At 34.0% G+C, this 21,884-nt stretch overlaps 1 protein-coding gene across 1 annotated transcript in view; it reads left to right on the forward strand.

Moving 5' to 3' along the window:
- The window catches only part of LOC124440550 (protein NO VEIN-like), a 36,036-nt gene that overhangs the window by 11,181 nt on the left and 2,971 nt on the right, over positions 1-21,884 (forward strand). Inside the window, 22 exon segments of the mRNA XM_046990945.1 lie at positions 8,432-8,436; positions 10,686-11,433; positions 11,708-11,960; positions 11,963-12,010; positions 12,013-12,059; positions 12,808-13,255; positions 13,776-14,059; positions 14,160-14,834; positions 15,773-16,051; positions 16,169-16,250; positions 16,471-16,863; positions 17,259-17,403; positions 17,405-17,561; positions 17,916-18,035; positions 18,171-18,281; positions 18,954-19,136; positions 19,689-20,355; positions 20,472-20,665; positions 20,713-20,731; positions 20,852-21,052; positions 21,135-21,280; positions 21,776-21,883. Of these exon segments, the coding sequence (XP_046846901.1) occupies positions 11,197-11,433; positions 11,708-11,960; positions 11,963-12,010; positions 12,013-12,059; positions 12,808-13,255; positions 13,776-14,059; positions 14,160-14,834; positions 15,773-16,051; positions 16,169-16,250; positions 16,471-16,863; positions 17,259-17,403; positions 17,405-17,561; positions 17,916-18,035; positions 18,171-18,281; positions 18,954-19,136; positions 19,689-20,355; positions 20,472-20,665; positions 20,713-20,731; positions 20,852-21,052; positions 21,135-21,280; positions 21,776-21,883 (4,797 nt within the window). The 5' untranslated portion in view covers positions 8,432-8,436; positions 10,686-11,196.

Here is a 21,884-nt window from a genome sequence, read left to right on the forward strand (position 1 = left end):
GAAGATGTTGTTATTGAAGATATGGCAAAATGTCGCGACAGAAAACAATCAAATCATGAAGGTGCTGGATTAGTGGATTATTTATTATGTATAACCTCATTGCATCCATAATATAACAAAACGCTAGTTCCTTAAACTATTTTTAATCAGAATTCAGCAATGAAAGCTGTTTGTGTTAACCACAATAGCGTTCAAATAGAAAGTTTGACAAATCATTTAGTAAAAAAGTCCATAATGGCCCATAAAAAATCGTATCAAAGCACTAATACAAAATTTAAAAAATCCTGCTTTTCGGTCTACTCTATTTACAAGATATTTTCTCGTTTTAGACTGGTTAATTTTTTCCGTTTCTGGTTTACTTGTTCCTTTTTTTCATTCTCAGTTTTCAACTTTTTATGTTTTTCTTCTTTTTCCTGTTTCTTTTCACGATAGCCTTTTGTGAAATGTAGTAAGTGTCTAAAATCTCTGTGAAATTAGTACAGAGGCAGTGCGGACTTTGATTTAAAATTATTTTTATGTTGTTTTGATTGACATGTGGGAAGGAGAGCCAATAGCCGTGCCCATCCATTTATTATAAATAATCACTATGTTTACGTTTACAACTATAGTTCTAGCATGATGGCGGCAAGAACGATTGTTGATTACGAATTTTACGATCACTGGTTTTAGTTCACATGAAATTTGGCGATCTTTTGTTTTCAAATGTTGCAGTTACGATAATTTACAAACGGAATCAGATGATGCGTCCGAATTTAGTATTTCTTCTGTTTTTGGCCAAAGAAATTGAAGGTAACAATAACAATTGTGATAACCGTGTAGCGCAAACACAGAGTTTAGAAAATTTTCTGCCGAAGGTGTGTTTTATGTATTTATTCAAAAGAAACAAGCTTTTGTGTAAAATAAATGATTATCTCAACTGTTATAATCTCACATACGTTATATTGTTGGTTTAAGAGCTTTGGGCTTTTGACATGTTTTATCTGTGCTGTCTAAATTGTCATAGTTATTTTACTGTTCACTTGTATTGTCAATGGAACAGGAGAATGTTTGTTTTCTAAGGAATCAACACTTTCCACGTGCAATAACCAAAAGGAAATATTCTAATATTATACTATAGTTGTTGACCCTTTTGGAAATCTTCGGACTTGAGTTCAAAACTGAAGCCAAGTCAACGAAAATACAAAAAAACTTGCAAAGCTACATAAGAAACATACTGCGAATAAAAGCTTCATTTTCAACTCAATATTTCAGTTGAACATGAACCTTTAATTCGGAGTATTTCTCTTACTTTACTTCATAAAATTATCGGCTAGTAATGAATCTTGCTAAGTTTAAAAATTCACTGTTGAATTTATTTCCGGGAAATAAATGGCGTGTTTTAGGTGTTTGTATCAAAATACGTCTCAACTTTTGAGTGAACTTTTTGGCCCAACCAAAATGAAGTTGACTACTGAAGATGATTACCGCTAAGGTTGTCGAAACGTCAGTCAACAACAACAAAAACAGTCCTTCTCAGGACTATACTAACCTGGACGATCTACATTTACAAACATGTAACGATACTCCCGGGTTCAAACCATTTACTTTAACCAAGGATATGTTAGCAAAAAACCACTAGATGAATATTTAGAGCTTTTCACAACATTTAAAATGACCATTTCTTAAATTATGTCATTGGTATGAAATTCGACTTATTTAGACTAGTGACAAACGTAGACCGGGCTAAAATTGACCATTTACGAAGCCCGTCCGAGGCATAATCGCCACTTGTCGTTAATTTGTTGTCGTCATAAGCAATAAGTACGCAATTACGCATACGTGAATAATTTCAGCTGTGATTTCAGCTTGGGCTGAGTTCCAGCCCAGGCTAGAATTTTTCTCATGTAATCGCGTACGCTATTTTAATAGGACTGGCAAGGGCTGAAGTTGCTCCATGTAATCGGTCCCTAAATATAGAAACTCCGCCGTATTCAAATATCTTCACCCCTACCATTTTGTATCGAAAAGGCTTTTTATTGCAACAAAACCATTTATGATTAAACATTGAAATTCATCTCTGCAATGCTCGTTCCAGTTGTTAGTTCAAGCTTCGAAGAATTAAGTAGGCGTTTTCACAGTCTTAGCAGAAATATTATCAATAAACCATTTTTCCAGTGTTTTACAACCAACTTCAGAGAAGTTAATCTCATGAAGAAATCATACAACAAAATACAAATGCCAATTAAGTTTATTCATTGATAGAACCACAGTATAGAAAACATACAGTATTGTAAAAATGAACGTAAGCACTGTCTTTGTGTAAGAATTTCAGATAAAATTAAAGTCAAGTTTTTTTTTTTTTCTGTTGGATTTTATTTCACAGTTCATTTTGCTGACAGAAAAGGCTGAGTATGTGTATGTGTTGCGTTTTTTGAATTATAGTATGCGCAATTTTTCGTGAATATTTATTGCTTCTTTTAGTACCTCCTCCCCACACACACACACTTCAAATAATCCCAAGCAACAAAAAATAAACTACGGTAACTAAAAATAGGTACGCAGTGTTAACATGTAGCGTTGCAAGTCCTTGCGACAATGTATTATTGCATTATCGCTTACTATGTTAAACGTTAGACATAAGCTAGCCCGTCAAATGAACCATTTTTTGAAGCAAGAGATGCAAAATGTTTACTCCATATAAAATAATGAAACATTTTACGTATAATAGTCATTGAGAAGAAAAATCGTACAATAATCAATGAGTTTATTTTGCACGATGGATACTGGCGCTACTGCTAATGAAAATGTTTAATACACGCAAAGTAATTGAGTGATTTACTCAATAATCATGCTCAATTTCTAAAGTTTGATGAATTGGGTGAATATAACATGAATTGCGAGCACTTAGCTGAACTAAATGACGCTGTATAATCAAGATTGCAGACTCACTTTTTTTGACACTATAAAATGTGCTTTTTATGTTAAACAAGATTGTTTAATCAATTCAAAGATGTTAATGATGATTGACATTCTTCAGGTTTTGCGTTTGTTCGATGTCCAATGAGGAGGAATTATGTATGAGTAACAATTAAATGCAATGTATGCGATGGAACAAATTTCCAAGTGTAATGCACATATTTCTTCTGTGTGCATGGAGTGTTGTTAGAGAGGCTTTTCGTCTGATGTGCATTTTCTTGTTTTTAGGTTAAGTGCATGGTAAAAATTATCCATTATGTTTTGTTTGTGTTATACATTTTTAAAGCATGTTATAGTACATACATAACATTACTCTAAACACTTTTGAACCACTACTTTCTGCACCGACTGAAATGGTATGTCAAAAATGTCAAACAAATTTTTGCAGTCTCTATGTCGACTAAAAAATGCGTGTTGCTTCCTAAAAGACAAGTATAGTCAATTTTGACTTGAGTGTTTAATTACAACTTGCCGTTTTTAGCAAAGTGCAAATGTGTTGATTGGATGAGAGATTGGTATGTTATTGTAACGCCACAGCTTGCTGGAGTTCTTCTAGGAATTATTACTACCTTGCTTGCTATTCGTATTTTGAAACACCGAAGACTAGAGAGAGAGGCGAACAATGCAGCAAGATCATCTCAACAGGAAATGACTGAATTTTATCAAGAAATTGGTTCTTCGAACAACTTGAATTCATCAAAAAGTTTTGATTTAAAGTAAGTCATGATTTTGGACGACATGGGTTGGGATAAGATCACTGTTTATCCCAAAGGAAAGTTGTACGAATTTTAGTTTAAGCATTTATTATTAAGATAATGATCTCATTAAAAATTGCCAAATTCAGTTAGTATGCAGTATCATTAATTATTTACTTATATTTTGGTGAATTGTATATTTATCAAAGAATAATTGATTGACATGTTGAATAATAGGACATTTCTGGTTGTGAAATGCTCGAATATTTGATTCCGTGTTTCATAATACACAAAAGAACATGGAATTATTAAATTGCCTCAGTCACCATTTTAACACATTTATCCATTTATTGATGCGTCCACCAAGGTAAAAAGATCACTTTAAATGAATACCCTTCATTAGGTCAACCATCTCCAATGATTCTTCAAGTGTGCAAGACGGACCAGGACTTGTCCCACACAACAGTTATGAATCATTTAACACCTCCAGCGAATGCGAGTTAGAAGGGACAAACATTGGTGCAGTAAGGATTAAATTAAAGAGACTTGAACCTGCACATTATCAGGTACCTGCACAATATCATAAACCTGCACATTATCAGGTGCCTGTCACAGCAATGCAAAGTGACTCTGACTCACTCAAGATGCAAAAACCTGATCAAAAATCGAACCAAAGTATTCCTAGAACTTGGAAAAAAGAATACGATGAGCTTAGAGTTGACACATTGGGTTGTTGCAGGAACACAACACGTAATCCACGTGTAGATTCATTATTATACAGATCAAGCGACATATCAGATGATCCATCTGAAATAAAAGAGTCGCAAACATTTGCAATAGAAAATGGTTCGTCATTAAATGTGGAAAATTTAAGTGCTAGAAATCAAAGCAATGATTATCATGTGCCAGTAATTGACGAGGCCTTTTTTCTTGAGTATGCGGACGATGAAAAATTCTCCGCTATTTTATCACAGTCAGCCTCGCCACCTGTTGGAGAATCCAATAATCCAGGTTCATCGGTCATTTCATCATCAGACGAAATACACGGAGAGGAAGAAGAACAACCTCCTCCACTTCCACTTCGATTAATATCATTTCGAAAACCTATGCCTTCAACGGATGAGATCTATATGGATTTGAGCGTAGTTGATGAAGAGGAGATTTATATGGATTTAAGCGAAGCTGATAGAGTCACTGATGATTCTATGTGTTATGAACATTTGCAGCCAGTATAATTTTTCCATCATGTGTGTGATCACATAATGGACAAATTATACTGGGTGTAAATTATACAACAATGTTTTTATTTTTGTTTCATTTTCTTCTCTAACTATGTAAAAGATTATTATATTATCTTAAGCGTTGTGTTTAAAAAGATGTTAAAGGAGTTAAGTTTGTAAATTTCTAATGTGCTTCAATCTTTTTCCTTGGAAGGTCCAATGTGCATGAAGAGAACTTTACTAGCATCAAAAACAACTGTATTGTTCTGGAGTTTAGCAAGACAGATTAGTGATATTTTACTCAATTGTTATTTTGAAAAAGCGCTATAAAAAGAAGTTCCTACAGGGCGTGAATTCTTTTTTATACAACGATTTCTTTCTTCCAACTATGTATCGGACACAACAAATGTAAAAAAGTTTCATGGAGGAACAGGGGGGAGTCTTTGGAACAAATTACAATACTCGTGTTCATTTGAAAGATCTTTGTTAATGTTTTCCTCGTGCAAGCAAAGTATGCAATGAAGTAAAGCCATGGGCATTGCTTGAAACTTTCTTTCGTATTTATGTAAATATTATCTCACAACATCTTTCACCAGCGTATCTTTGCTCTAAGAAGCATCGTAGTCAAACTTTCAAATACTCATAAACTTTCATCTCGGTGATCGTTAACATTATCGTGTGCTGCGGTCGCGTGTATTAAACTAAGTAAGTTTTGTTATCGTAGTGATGTTATTTGTTTTTCAGTTTGTCCTCTCATGCACGAGGTGAGGTTAGTTTGAACACTTTATTGCACAATTATGTCCTACAGTTGGTAAATACAATTTTGATAAAAGGCAGGTATCTTGTGTCACATAGTTGTACGATAGTTTATTTAGCTCAAACCTTTCAACATTGATAAAACACTAACTTTAGATCAACCAACATCACCATATACGCGAGGGCCAAGTCACTTTATAAAAATGCCTTAATATCGAAGAGAGCGCTATTTTTGTGTAGCATAGTGAGTGTGAGAGTGAGTTTAGAATACGAGAACAAGTTTTAGATACAATAATTTCTCTGTTCATGACCAAACCATATAAACCTAGCCTCTCTGACTATGCCTAAGACATGTGTAATCAACACTGTTATTCTGACTTTCATAGAGTGCAATATCCTTATTTCTAAAACAGCCAACCGTAAGCAAACTTCGGCATCTTTATCATTCCGCTTCCATGCGTCACTGCCCTCTCTCAGTGAAACTGTCTATATATGCACCATAAAAGACCGCTGGTTTCACTACTGTCCTTTTCACTTTTCGTCTTATTTTTGATGCTCTTATCACACAGCATATCTGTCCTCCATGCGTCACTGCCCTCTCTCAGTGAAACTGTTAGCACTATTTTCCACCCAGCAAACCACCCTTTACTTTGAAATATAATATTTTACACAATATAATATTTTACACAATCTAATATTTTACACTACACAATCGTCGAAAACGACATATTTTCCAGCCTGGATTATAAGTTTATAACTTAAGGTGGTTGCATGATTTAAACTGTAACATTTATCTGTAAATATTTTCATGTTGATATTAAAACTGTCGCCATCTCAAAACGACCTAGCACCAGTCCAGCTGGTTCTTTCCATTAGCCGCCATCTTAAATTTATTTCCAGTGAAAATGTGCTAGTATATGCACCATAAAAGACCGCTGGTTTCACTACTGTCCTTTTCACTTTTCGTCTTATTTTGATGCTCTTATCACAGCATATCTGTCCTCCATGCGTCATCTGTGAAACTGTCTGCACCATAAAGACTGCTGGTTTCACTACTGTTTCACTTTTCGTCTTATTTTGATGCTCTTGTCACACAGCACAATTTTCTTCGTCTCTTTTTAAACTGTTAATCCCAAAAAAGTAAAATTCTTCACTTATAAGTTATTTTGACTTCGGTAACCTTTATTCATTTGGGTCTTTTTCACTGACATACATAGTTTTTCGTCAAGCCTTAAAACTGATTCACATATTCAATTTGACAAAGCTTTTTTCTTGCTGGATGCCTTGTCTAACACAACTTTTTCCGGGCTTGGTACGGGCGCTAGGTAAGCACTGGCTAGACTGGCTTGGGCACTTTGAGGATACATCAATAATTATCTATCATGTGATTATCTTGACAAAACATGTAGTCTGAATAAAGGTTGCTTTGAAAGCATGATCAGTTAACAAACGTTTCTCACTAAATACTCTGATTTTACGAAAAAATTTGAAACATAAGAGAAGTTAAGCAGCACTCATAGTAACTAGGAAAAGACGAAGCGGAATGTTTCCATGATAGTATTTGCAGCTTTGCTTTTGTTCGAGTCAATGGCGTTAAGCATTGAAAGAGCGATCATTGGAGTTGACCTTTTGCATCTTATACTACAACTCATACTTACTATTTAAACTTTAAATCTATATATATACCATGTTAATCTCTTACTTTCTCGTCAGTCTCCAAAAAATAACAATTACTATACTGGACAACGCAAATAAATTTTTTCAAATTTGTCATTAAAACGCCCCCAATAACAACATTAACGACTTTTCTTTTATTTCTACAAAAAATGGATTATTGAACTTGTAAATTTGATTTTTGTTTATGAACAATGTTGTCATGGTAATGTTCTAACAATTTCGCCAGTTTAAAATTCGAACAAAGCTCGGAAAATTATGTCTGACATCGAGTCTCGTGAATTTGAAGAAGAGCCTGCAATTGGTGTAAGTAAATATTTTAAAAATACTTAGCAAAACTCAACTCAACTGAAATAACTGTTTTTCAATGTCATTGATGTACATCATACCTCATGATCAACAGCTTAGGTCTAACGCACGTATTCAAAAAGCTCACTCACACTCAATGATTATGGTTTCTAAGTCACTTCATAATTATTCAAAGACCGCAATTTCACTGCTTGATTTGAAATATCTAAGAGAAAATCTTGCCAAATTAAAGATGGAGAAATGACTTTGTCCATGATTAGATGGAGTATGATTTTTATGTTTATAATTATTGAGCCATACCTAATTACTGACATACATATGACAGTTTAAAGTTCAACTAAAATTGATTTTTCGAAGCGTTCGATAATTTTTCTATGCTTGGAAGTTGGAACAGCTGACCTTGACCGTCGTCCATCAATATAAATCATTCTGATCATTCGCCATCGAAACTGAAACCGAATTTCTCTTTTAAATAATGAAAAAAAGATTAACTACAGCAAAGTCTAATCTAAACTTATAGAAATATCTGCACCAGCAATTCTAACTGTTCCATTAGCGCAATTGACCTTCTCAATGTACAGAAACCGGCATCATAAAGCCAGTGTGACAGCCAAAACAGGCGTCTATACTTTCAATAGTAGTCGTTTTAATGGCACAAAGTTGTTATAGAGAGCACGAATTTCTATCAGAGAATAAGTTAAATAAAGGAACTGCCGACTTTTCTTTATTATATGACGAAGACTTTTAGTGATTGCTACAAATCACAATCGTTGATTTCACGTGTTAGGAATATGAGGGAGAACGTAACAGCAATGGCGAAAGACATGGTGAAGGCAAAGCATCGTTTCCTAATGGCGATACGTACAATGGAAGATACGAGTATGGTAAAAAACATGGGCATGGTACTTATTGCTTTAGGAACAATGCTAGATATGTTGGTGAGTACACCAGAGGACAAAGGCACGGATATGGGACATTCTGGTATCCAGGTAACAACGTTAAATCTAGGATTCATGCAGCAACCAGATTGACATTGTATTTCTTTTTAGGATCGGTTTAGTTTATATAAGTTTATTTAGGATAGGAAAAATACGAAATCAGATAATTGGGTCATATATGTATTTCTATATGAAATTGCATTTAGTATTTGCCTTTACATTGAGTCCAATTCGCAACGAAATAAAATCTGTTTACTTAAAATGCAGTTTGGGATTGTAATTATTTTTTTGTTCTTTTATTGCCAGTGTGTCCAGGGTTAGGCAAGATAAACTACAATTGCTTGCTCTCTAATATAACTTACACTTCAAAAATCTACATAAGCAACTCCATTACAAAGTTTATTTTCTCTGAACATGTACAAGAAATAACATTGTGATTTATATTGAATTTGAAATTGAGTTGCTAAAATGTATTTTTGTAATCCTTGATGGCAGCATCCACTGTGACAGTATAGTTGCAATAATATAATTAGCAATAAAGAAATCAACCGAATAAGGACACAATATGTTAAGTTTACCCATAACTCAGCATCAAACGACATGCCTTCGTTAACAAGAATGTTTTCATGCTCAAATGAAAGCTGCGTAGATATTTGACTAATTGTTAGATGACATGATTGACAACCTACGTAATGTATGACCACGTAGATGACATGATTTATTGAATGAAAGTTTTCATGCTCGTACTTCTTGTACAAAGATTTATGAGAAGAAAAGAATAATGTAATAAAAAATACTTATTTTGTAATTATTCATTTGCATTAAATGTATTGAAATGCATAACAATCAAAAGTACCTGTCTGAAGAGTCAAACATGAAAAACAATTTTGTTGTTTTAGATGGATCACGTTACGAAGGAAGTTGGATTGACAACCAGAGAAATGGATTTGGAAGATATAAATACGCTAACGGTGATATATACGAGGGAGACTGGTACGAGCACCGGAGACACGGTCAAGGAACATACACGTATAAATCAAGTGCTGTAATGTATAAAGGTGATTTAAAATGAAATGTCTTGAAACTGGGAGTATCATCACAAGTATTTTAGTGAATATTGATCTTCCAGTCCTAAAATAGACTGTTGGTTATTTTCTTGAGTTACGTTAAGGATATCGAAAAATCAGTCTATACGGGAAATACCAAAATCACATCAGCAGTACTTTCCAAGACTGTAATATCTTTGACAGTTAACATCTACAAAACATGTAATGCTCTTTTTTGAGTTGAACCATGGGATGACATAGTAAGGAAGTTTAGTTTGAAATTTTATAACATCGTAACTTAAATGAACGTAAAACTAATCAGTAAATAGCTGAAACAACGATCTCATGCAGCGTGCCAAGACCACACCTCAATTTCACCCTGAATTCCTAGAGTTTGAAGGCAGTTTCTGCGTTTACACACACCGATAGTTTAAAATGCAGTTTACATGATTCTTTATACGTTTTATTCACTGTCTATAGGGATGTGGGTTCGTGGAAAACGTCAAGGATCGGGAGAGATAATTTATCCTAACAATCGTTTTGTTGGCAATTTTTTTGATGACTTGTCTGTCGGGCCTGGCAAGTATCAGTTTGATATAGGATGTGAACAGCTGGGAGAATTTAAGCTCACACGTTTTGAATATCCTAAAGAAACAGAAGAAGAAGATATACTTCCAGTATTTACACCAATATGGAAAGTCTCTTGTAATCAAGCCATTCAATAGACGACAGACAAAAACAGACAGACAAGCATCATCGTTGAAACTTGAAAGCAAACTTATGGGATTAATTTTTACTGGAACATTGTGAATACAAGGGGACAGTTTAGATTTAGGATTGTTAAAAATATGATGGAATCATTACGTAGATGACATTTTTGCAAACATATTTTTTGAAATCCATATTTTTTATCAGCACGCAGAATTGAGAAAGATTGCCAAAAATTCTGATATTTGTTTTCTGATTGGCTATAAAGGAACTGAAGGAAGAGTAATCTGTTTATCAAATGAAAAATTCCTAGAACAAACATTAGAATTCTCAGAATTATATGATTTTTGAAACCGGATGTTCTTTGTGTTTCTTTTTGCAGAGATATTCATTAGCTTATTTCAACATGGCTAGTGTCTCAAAGAAAATATTAGATGAAATTAAGGAAGAAATAGCTTCAGTTGTAGTGAGCGAAGCTGGAGCTGTAGATGCTAGCCTTATAAGATCGAAATACAAAACCCTTTATGGCAAAGAGATTCCAAAACAAATTAAAATTACAACGTTTATCAATCAGGAAATGGGAAATGATTTTGATGTCGTTCAACAAGGAAGTACGACTTACATAAAATCAAAGACGAAAAAAAAGAAAGAAGACATTGATACAAAGACGAGTGAAGCAACAGTTAAATGCAACGATGATTTGAAAGAAGATGAACGTATTTCCATTCTCGTCAGAATGTGCAAACTGACGACAAAATTTTAAATGTGAAAGCAGCACTAGATATTGAAAGCAACAAACTTTCAAAACGCAGCTCAATCCAAAACATTGCACATTTCCCCTCTCTGTCATACCCAAACTAGCCAGACTGCAAATTTTCGTGCCATTGGCAATGTAATGCCAATGAATACGTTTAACCCACCCAGTTATTTTCATCCAACTACAGAGCCTGATATCAAATTAGAGGTGGAAAGAATAATTGAAGAAATATCCAAAGATCATTTTGTTCATGTGGATCTAGTGAAGGATAGACTTTTTCAAAAACACAAAGTGAAGAGCCCTCGAGAACTAGGATATTATAGAAAGGTGGATGAAATTCCTGGAATTAAAGATCTAATAAGAAAACATCGTGAGGCAAGTTGAAGTATAACATAACAAAAATGTTTGTATATACTGATTGATTGTCATTATGTGTTACATTTCACTGAATATGTTGGTTAAAGCATTTTGATTGTGTACATTTTTCTTAAGGAAACAATTTTGAAATACATTTTGAGCATGATGATGATGATGAAAGTTAAAGTTTAGATTTCAACATTAGTTGTCAGCATAGCTTCATCAAAACTCTGTCTCCTGGGAACACAGAGTTCTGTAACACTTGTATTAAAGTCATGTTCTCCATTTCTAGGTGAATGCCTCAATTCAAGCATTTGTCGTAGTTCGCTCAGTCTGCACTATCCATGAATTGGACAAACATCTAGCTAGTCTTTTTCCTGAAGCTCGAAGTTATTTGGACATAAAACTTGGTCCCCTGGTTAAACATCCTCTGGTTTATGAGTACTTTAAGTTTCCTGCAATTTTAGAGCCTCCAGAAATTACAACTTTAAATGTTATGAGATATTTAAAGCAATTCATGCATAATAATGGTTGGTCAAACAAAGTAACTTGTCAGAATTTCTCGAATATTTGCGAGAGCAATTAAGTTGTGAAAATTATATGATCTTGGTATAAAGATTGAAAGCATTGCTTTAATAATCAAGGTAAGTTTACTGTTTACATAAACATATTTTTACAAGTATTTCCACAAGTTACGGCTGAGAGATTTAAAAATATTACAAAAAGTTCATACATTTGTTTGATACTTTTCAGCGCAATTTAAAAATTGTGCATTTTACCTTCCTCGACTGAAATTATAAATAATTATTACTTCTCAGTTCCCATTTCCAGCGCCACTGTGACACGAAAGATTTCTGATTCATGTTATCATGTATAATGACTGGCGGCAAAATACTTCATATAACACTCCATCGACTGATCGACGAATACTTGCAGTTTTTGGGTTGAGAATGCATAAGAAAGTGACTGAGAAAATCTAATCATTTGCATAAATTTTACAGACCATCCAAGTGCCGTTTATAATCTCATGCAATGGTCTTTGATAATAAGTGTGGAAGTGTGGTATGAACATAGAATGAAAACTTTATAGAAGTTTGGCCAGCTTGATTGCGCGATATACAAGGTGTTCCAAAAAAAACGGAACCCGTACAAAAATTGTTTATGTATTCTTGACTTGCAATTCAGCCATTTTGGTGGTCTGATGAAAAAGAATATTTTATCAGTGTTATTGTTGGCACCAGCCGACGTGGGCGGGTAACATTGTTTGGTAAATCCTGGGTAAATCTCAAGAGAATTAAAATGAAATCTGCGTAAGATAATTATCAGCAATAGATTTTGTTCCGCCTAGTTAGACTTGATCATACGCTTATCCAACGACATTTTCTTTACCAGAGTGTCAAAAGATGTTGTTCTACAGAAAGTGTTGTTAGAAGAGATGCAGAGGAAAAGTTGATGCAGGAAATCAGCGATGATATTGAGCAGCAAATGTCACGAATCAAGAAAAAACTATTTGATCCTAATGATCCAAAAAATTCCGATGCATTGGCTAACAAACTGACTGGCCTGTCTCCTGTGGAAATTCTGCAGAGGCTATTCGGATATTGTGAAAAATTTTTCCAAGGAAACATTAAAACTAGAATTACAGAGTTCGTTACAATTTGCACTTTTGATAAACCGAGTCGTAAACTTTTCCAGCTTGCTTTACATCATGCTTGTTATGACTTGGTTAAACCTCCTGAGGATTTTCAAAAATCAAAAACTTCAACAGTTCACTCTGTTGACACACGCTCGACAAAGGAAATGACAGACGAAAACCCATCTTCAATGACTCCAAAAGAAGGTAACAAGGAGATATTTATTATTTGCATCAAAAAACTGTTTGAATTGAGCTCTTCGCTATTCCAAGGCTGAAGTACTACTAAAAACTAAAATGCTTGCTCCCTGCCGCTGTCATTTCTGGCATGAGCAAAATCCGGATGGCACATTTTGCTTTGAGTTTTTCTCTTAGCAAAATGTACAATCTTTTATAGATCTTTTAAAAACAACTTCAGTGGAAAACCATTTTCAGCATGCATAATTATGTACGTAACTGAATTATCTGCCTTAATATCGATTAAATTCAATCATTGAAAATATCAATTGTACAATTCCCTCATCACATGCATTCAAGAGGAAAAATTTTTCTTGTCAAAAAGCTTCTGAATATTATGAACGGGGAGATCTTTTTGAATATAATGAAACGTTCGTAATTCTCCTTGTTTTATATTTCACATCACAAGCATATTTCTCTCATACTTTTTCATTCTTCGTAGATTATTATATAAAATCTTTACACAGTAAATATTGACATAAATTTATAGGAGATCTAGTTCATGAAATAAAGCAATGGCTACTCAGTGGAAATTCGTCAAGACCGAAAGATCTAAAGCTGCTTGCAAGGGTTGAAGAAAACGTTTTGTCTAATTATAAAGGATTTGTAGCATTTGAAGATTTTGGTTACGGATCTTTTTTGCACTTTCTAACAAAACACAAGGAAATAGATGATCTGGTTGCTTTTTCAAATCGCGTGAAAGATATTGGATTTGGTGTGTCGCAGGCAGAGATCGTAAATTTTATACGACATTGTTGTGTTGATTCCGACAAGGTATTATCGAAAATTTAACCTATCCGCTCATGATAATTTATGACTCATGAAATGCTCCATGAAAATAAATATTAATAAATTGGTGGTGCTTTGTACTTAGATTAAACTTCGAAGAGCAATCCATGCACAATATGGAGATCTTGCTGCTAACCTTGATGATGAGCTGTTGGAAAATTTAATTAGTCAAGCAAGCGAACAGAGGTCGAAACAGACAGGAAAGCCTTCAATATATTATGAAGCTTGTTTAGAGATGAGTCCCTTAAACAACGATTCAAGTCAAGTTGGCCTTTTGGGACATCAAGATGAGCAGAATGTCTTAAATTGCTTGCACCAAACACCATTGCTGGAAGACTTTGCAATATGGTCTGAATGGGATAGTGTATTTGCTCCAGTGTATGGTAAACTGAAGCCATTCCTCAAAAAATATTCATCGCAACAGATCAATGAAGTGAATGATCATTACCAACTAAATGACCTTATTGCCATGGAAACACCTTCTGGAAAATTGTTGAGGATAACACGCATAACTTCCTTGAGTCAATTTTTAAACTGTGCAAAGTGTTGTGATGTTATAGGAACAGTTGGTCATTTGATTTCATTAGTATGTCATTATGGAGCAGTTGAAAAATCACCTCTTTCTCTTTTAGCCAGTCATATGAAAGAAGCATATTTGAATCTAAGTGTTCAAAATAAGAATGAATCAGATTTATTTAGGTTTGTTATTCGATGCTTGTGCCGTGTCCCAAGTGTTCTACGTCACAGCTTGTCGATGAAAGTAAGTTGATAAGACATATAGAAAACATGCTATGAACAATGACTTCTGTATTCTTTGCATTCTTTTATGGATGAAAAATATCGTATAAATTAGTTTTACTTTCGCCTCTACTATCACCGTTATGATTTATTATCTTTATTATTTTGAGAAACGTACCCTTAAATTATATCTTCCATTCTTACCACAAGAAACGTACCCTTAAATTATATCTTCCATTCTTACCATGAGAAACGTACCCTTAAATTATATCTTCCATTCTTACCATGTAGAAACTTACCATTACCCTTAAAGAATATCTTCCATTCTTACCATGAGAACGTACCCTTAAATTATATCTTCCATTCTTACCATGAGAAACGTACCCTTAAATTATATCTTCCATTCTTACCATGAGAAACGTACCCTTAAAGAATATCTTCCATTCTTACCATGAGAAACGTACCCTTAAATTATATCTTCCATTCTTACCATGAGAAACGTACCCTTAAATAATATCTTCCATTCTTACCATGAAATATATCTTCCATTCTTACCATGAGAAACCCTTAAATTACATCTTCCATTCTTACCATGAGTAACGTACCCTTAAATTATATCTTCCATTCTTACCATGAGAAACGTACCCTTAAATTATGTCTTCCATTCTTACCATGAGAAACGTACCCTTAAAATATATCTTCCATTCTTACCATGAGAAACGTACCCTTAAATTATATCTTCCATTCTTACCATGAGAAACGTACCCTTAAACAATATCTTCCATTCTTACCATGAGAAACGTACCCTTAAATTATATCTTCCATTCTTACCATGAGAAACGTACCCTTAAATAATATCTTCCATTCTTACCATGAGAAACGTACCCTTAAATATATCTTCCATTCTTACCATGAGAAACGTACCCTTAAATTATATCTTCCAATCATTTTAAATTGTAGATATTTGTGGAACCATTAAAATCAATATTTGGAAATGGCCAAACACCAAGTCTGCTTTTGCATTGGTGCAAGACAATTGATGAGAATTGCACACTTCACTATCTTGGAATTCACTTTGGTGTCCCAGAGTGGCAAGAAGATTTCAAGAAAAAGTTTGATGTTCCCACCGTAGTGGCAGCCGTTGAAAAACCATTAGAAAGCAACAAAGTGGATTTTGACAAATCACACGATGAACTGCAGTCTATAGATTTAAATAGTGAAGACGAAAAAATTGCAATGGTTAGTCAAAATGCTTTCTTTAGCTGATTAAAATAAATCCACAATACGTAATCTTTGATGAGAAGAAGAAAAGCACGGAAAGTCAATTTTCAACAGCTTGCAATATTTATTTTAAAGCAGCCAACTGATGATTTTGAACATGAAGATGGACCAACAAGTAGCAATACAGGGCTGATTGACAATTATACTGAAATCCAAGGTATGCGTTAATTTTTGTGAACTGATCATACTCTAATGACTTTTTAATTGCAGTCGCATGTTAAAAATATATTGCATTTGATGCTGTAATAGGTTTTACAGTTTTTCCTTGAGGAACACTATAGTATTAAAGCTAAAAAATTATTTCTTTAGTCGGTATAGCATTATTGCACGAGAAAAGTTTTCAACTACAAAGGATATGTTTGTAATTGCAAATTTAGAAAACGAGCAAATAACAACTGATCTTACCCAAGACAAAGATAAATGCAGAGCAGTGGTTGAATCAATTCGTCGAGATGATTTTGGTATAGGCATCGAGCTGCCACCTGAACACAAACACGTGATGGAAAATCAAAGATCACGTGAAGGACGCGGTTTGCATCGGTTATCAAGCGAGCTATACTCCAAAGATACTCACTTTGTGTTGGAGTTAGTACAAAATGCTGATGATAATTGTTATCCTGATAATTTACCTCTTCCTTCCATTCTTTTTGTGATAAACGTCGAAAAGATCGAGGTCTTCAATAACGAGGTTGGGTTTCAGGAAAAAAATATACGGGCATTATGTGATGTTGGTAAAAGCACAAAAGGAAAACAGCGATATGGCTACATTGGTGGGTTGATCCTTTGTTTTCTAGTGTAATATTTATTTTTACTGCCATTCGGTATTCCACATGAGCTACCATTTTATGTTAACCACAAAAATAATGGTGTGATTTTCATTTTATTCGGATATAGTTTCACTATAGTTTGAGTGATGCTATAATCAGGTCTGTCGGTTGTATGCTTAACACTCTGGTTTTCAAATTATTAAAAGTATATTTATGGGCATTCATTGTAGCTATTAGCTGTGGTTGGAGGAAGAAAATGTTTTTTTATTTCAAAGAGTTATTTCAAAAGACTTCATTTATGAGTCTAAAAGTATATTTTCAAGAATCTCTGATAAAAACATCACTGAATACAGCTTGGTTGTTACTAAAGACCGTCATATAAATATATTTAAAAACAGGTCAGAAAGGCATTGGTTTCAAATCAGTATTTCGAGTTACTGATACTCCTCAAGTTCATTCAAACGGTTATCATATTAAATTTGATGCAAAAAGTGGCCCCACTGGTTTTATCCTTCCTCATTGGTGCGAAAGTCAAACAGATGTGGAACCTTGAAAAAGGATGGACAACACGCATTTTATTACCATTAAAAGACGACATGAAGGTTTCTCAAAAGAAGACTTTGATTGCTCGCTTTCACGATATTCAACCGTCTCTGTTGCTATTTCTTAGAAGACTGAAAAAGATTACAATAAATGATGAGGTATATAATTTTGCCTTTTTAGGGTTATTTAAATTTACTGTTCACTCATAGCATATATGTATTATAACCATTTTGAAGGATATTATCTTTTACAACCGTTGACTTTTCCGATTTCTCTAAAGGTATTGAAAATATTGAAAGGCACTAAAAGCAAAAAAGAATTCAGGGATTTTTTGACTGATTAATAAGATTTTCAGTGCGCTTGCGCATTAACAGTGAAGTTCCAAAAATCGTTTTAGTAATATATACATTCGAGAAAATAAGTAGGCTTTCATAAATCCTACATAATAAAACATGGCTAATTGTATTGTGTATGAACGCACGTAGCTGACGTAAGCATTTTTATTGTCTCAGGATTCAGGCAAAATACGTGAAATGGTTCGACATGATTGTGGTGATAAATTGATTGAAATCAAACATTCAAATGGCAAAGATCTTTGGTTTGTTGTAAAGAAGGAACTACCAGCATCTATGGTTCGTGAGAAAAAATGCTAAATTATTACAAGCAAAGTTAAATGTTGAAGAGAAGTTATTAAAAACTTTGTCAAATAAGATAGAAAATTGCTAGCTTTTTCGTTTAACGTTCATCTACCTTTTTCCTTTCTGTAGATAAAGGAAGAAATTGAGAGTACTGAAATAGCTTTGGCTTTCCCACTTCCACCTCGAAATGCCAACTCACAAATTTCTTTACATGACATAATATCTTTTATTCATAACAAGGTAATGATACTAGTTTTACTCTCTTTAAACTCATTCAAATGTCGATTAAAAATCTTAACAGTAGTACGTTAATCATACAATAGTAAAAAGCCACTATTTTATTTTTGAGAAAAAGTGTCTTTGAAAGAAACAGTGGTTTAATCAAATAATTAATTGTCCTATAATATCACTAGTACTACTGTTTTAAGTTTGAGCATTACAATATTAAAATTATGGAATTATATATACAATAATTTTTTGTAAATTGTGTTTAAAACAGCACGTGGATATTAGACAACGGGAAATGTTTAGGCCCAGATTACTCAATATCAGATTGCTTTAGGCCTTTTTAGCCCCTATACATCGAAGCAGCTTACATTTTGTTAATGCATGCTAAAAGGCCATGAAAACGTTTAATTTTGACGCTCTAAAGTACACTATTTGGAAGATGCGATTAGGTACCATATGCTTATGCTTAATGCCCATCTTCACTTTGTTCCATTGAAAATTGAACCAGATAAAACCATGTGATTACTTATTTAGTATTTGTAGAAATTGACAATGCAATACAAAGCTATACTGCACTATCTACACTATGTCTCGAGTACCATGTCATCACTTGAAAATTTCAATGATACATGACCAATAGTTAACCCACTCCCGACTAGTATTTTTTCAATTTTTTCTCAACAGTCGTTAGTCCAGCAACCCGTGTTTGCATTTCTTCCGTTGCGGAGCTACGGATTTCGTTTTATCATTCAAGCTGATTTTGACGTTCCATCATCAAGGGAAGACGTAGACAAAGACAGTGCATGGAACCAATGGCTTCGTCAGGAGATTGGCACTCTTTTTGTGCAAGCATTTGATGAGTTTAAGGTGAAAAATTTATCATTTATCTGTGATTCATTATACGTTTTCCAATATTTCTAGAATTTTCGTTTTTACTGATGACTTTCGTTAATTCAGTATGCATCCTTCAAAATACATTGAGTACAAATCATTGAACTAAAATACATTAAACGCTACCTAAAGCAAATAATTGAAGCAAAAGTTTACACCCATGCACACACGCGAGATTACACCCAGACACGCGTGTTTAGTGTTACGAGATTATCTCACAGAAAAAAGTTGAATGAACTACACGCGCGGGTCTTGGTGTAACCTCGCGTGTCTGAGTGTAAAATGTGGCTTCAAAAAATTATTAGGCTTTTCTATTACAGGTAGCGTTCCATATGTTTTAGTTCATTGGTACACATATTTCAATCAATGCCACCATAAACTATTTATTTATGGATTGATTGATACCTTATAGTGTATTGCTTGTACAAATCCTTGTCAATATTCCTGCAATTTGAATATTTTTTGCAGATGTTGTGAGCATTGTGTTGACGATGCGAATTAAACTTTTTAATTTTTATATCTTTGTAGATCCACGATTGTTTTGATAGCGTTGCTTCGATAATTCTTCTTTTACAATTTGTACCACTTGAGGATGAAATCTTGGATTTTTTCAAACCAATATCACAGACAGTTATTGATGGTATAACTAGAAAAGAATGCATACCAGTCATGACCGTACGCACGGAGAACGAATCCTTGTTCGACACAGAAATAATTCATGACAACACGACAGTTGCAGTTGATGATAATAATGGCGAAATGATAAATTGGGCATTCCCCTCTCAAGTTGTAATTGCTGAAGATTACGTAATAGAAGAAGTTATTACTCCTCGTATCCTGAATGGTTATTTAAACAAGCACTTTCTTCATCCCAAACTGAAGCCATATCTTCATGGTCCATTACGAAGAATTCTCGGCATTGAAAGCGTATCTTCTCAACATTTGATCGACATTGGTATGGCGATCGCAAGCGAAGTGGAAGGTACAATTGAAAACAATCATCTGAAAAAGTGTGAAATTTTTTCGAAAAATTTGCTTGTTGGGTGGCGAAGTGGCTCTGCTGTATTTATCGATGTTTGGAACGTGAAAGAGACTGCAGTGATGAGAGTTTGCAAAAAATTGCAGAGATTAATATATTTCCTCTTTGCAACCAAACTCTCAGTTCAGTCCATGACAAAGCCGTATTTCTTCCTCTGAAGGACGCTCGAAACAAAGAACGATCAAAACCAAGTAATGTTGAATATAAATTATTGTTAATGTAATGAATGTAGTTTCTTGGTTTTAATTTCTTCTCTCAATTTTTATTCATAGTATCTAAAAAAATAGCCGATATAGTTTACAACGAACTGCGTTCACTTCATCCTATGATTTTGGAATGTCTTGATGATGTTGAGCGATCCCAAGTAAGAAAATTATTGGAAAGATTGCAAGTGAAATGCTTGTCTGCAAGAGATTTGATCAAGCATCATATCATTCCTATCCTTAAAGAGTCTAACAGCAAATCGGTAATGCCAACATTAAATATTTAATAAATTATATTAAAATTGCATAGCATACTGCGCATGTCCACGGCATGTTTAAACATCAATTATAGTTGTCGAATATATACTTCGAACAAATATTTCGGAGTGCTTTAAGTTGTGAATACTGTGAGTTGAAAAGTTAATATGGATTAAAATTTTTTATTTCAGGTGACCCTCCACATGTAATCCACAGCTATTTGATTTACATTAAAGAGAATCTTGAATTGGATCCAGGTGCTTGTGATATGGGTGAACTCCGTTCCTGTGCATTGGTGAAAACTAACAAAGGCTTTGTCAATCCAAGTACACAACCTGTTCATTTTTCCTTAGAATATGGAAATAAAATAAATCTTAAAAAGGAATTTCCAAGTAAGTTGATATTATTAAGCAAGCCTGGTGAATTAATGTGATTGAAACTTGACATCATTACGGAATCTTTTTCTTTTACCAGGTGTACCTTGGACTGTTGTCGATAATAGCTATGGTGATTCCAACAAAGAATCTCGTTCTACATGGAAGCAATTTTTCACATCACTTGGTGTCGTACATTTTCTCGCTATTGAGAAGAAAGATGTGACATTGAACAAAAAAGAATTGGTATGTTTAACACAAAGTATTTGATGTTTTATTTTTCACATTCATTTTACAAAATAAAAAAAGTTATTTGAACCAGTGGCGTAGCCAGCTCGATTAATTAGGAGGGGGGAGGAATTTTCATTTATTCACGATAATTTCCCTCCCCCCCTCAATTATCGATGCGACACTGATTTTAGTTACGCCACTGGTTTCAACTGTAAGTGATGTCATTTGCTCATTTCTTCCGAATTCAAGTTTAGTGAATGTAAGAGATCTAAGCCTTCTCCATAAAACAACTTGAATTTTCCGTGAAAAAACATAAAGCATTGAGAAAGAACTATTAACAAGTTCTCTGAAGTAAATTAGATTTAATCAGTGTCAAATCAGGTTAATGTTTGTTCAGGTTAAAAAGTGTGTTTAAATGGACACCCGGATTACCACAGTTCCGAGTGACCCTGAGTGATAATGTGATAGATTTCTATTATTTCACAAAAATTATCATTTTGCATGCTTTAGGTGAAATCTCCATGGGCTGTGATAAGCGAATTTTGGGAGCAAGTAACCGGAAGTTATATAATCAAAGATTATGCCTCAAGTGAGTTGGAAATGTTGCTATCTACTGGTT

The sequence above is a fragment of the Xenia sp. Carnegie-2017 genome, unplaced genomic scaffold (assembly GCF_021976095.1).
Source record: "Xenia sp. Carnegie-2017 unplaced genomic scaffold, XeniaSp_v1 HiC_scaffold_2, whole genome shotgun sequence".
Lineage (NCBI taxonomy): Eukaryota > Metazoa > Cnidaria > Anthozoa > Malacalcyonacea > Xeniidae > Xenia > Xenia sp. Carnegie-2017.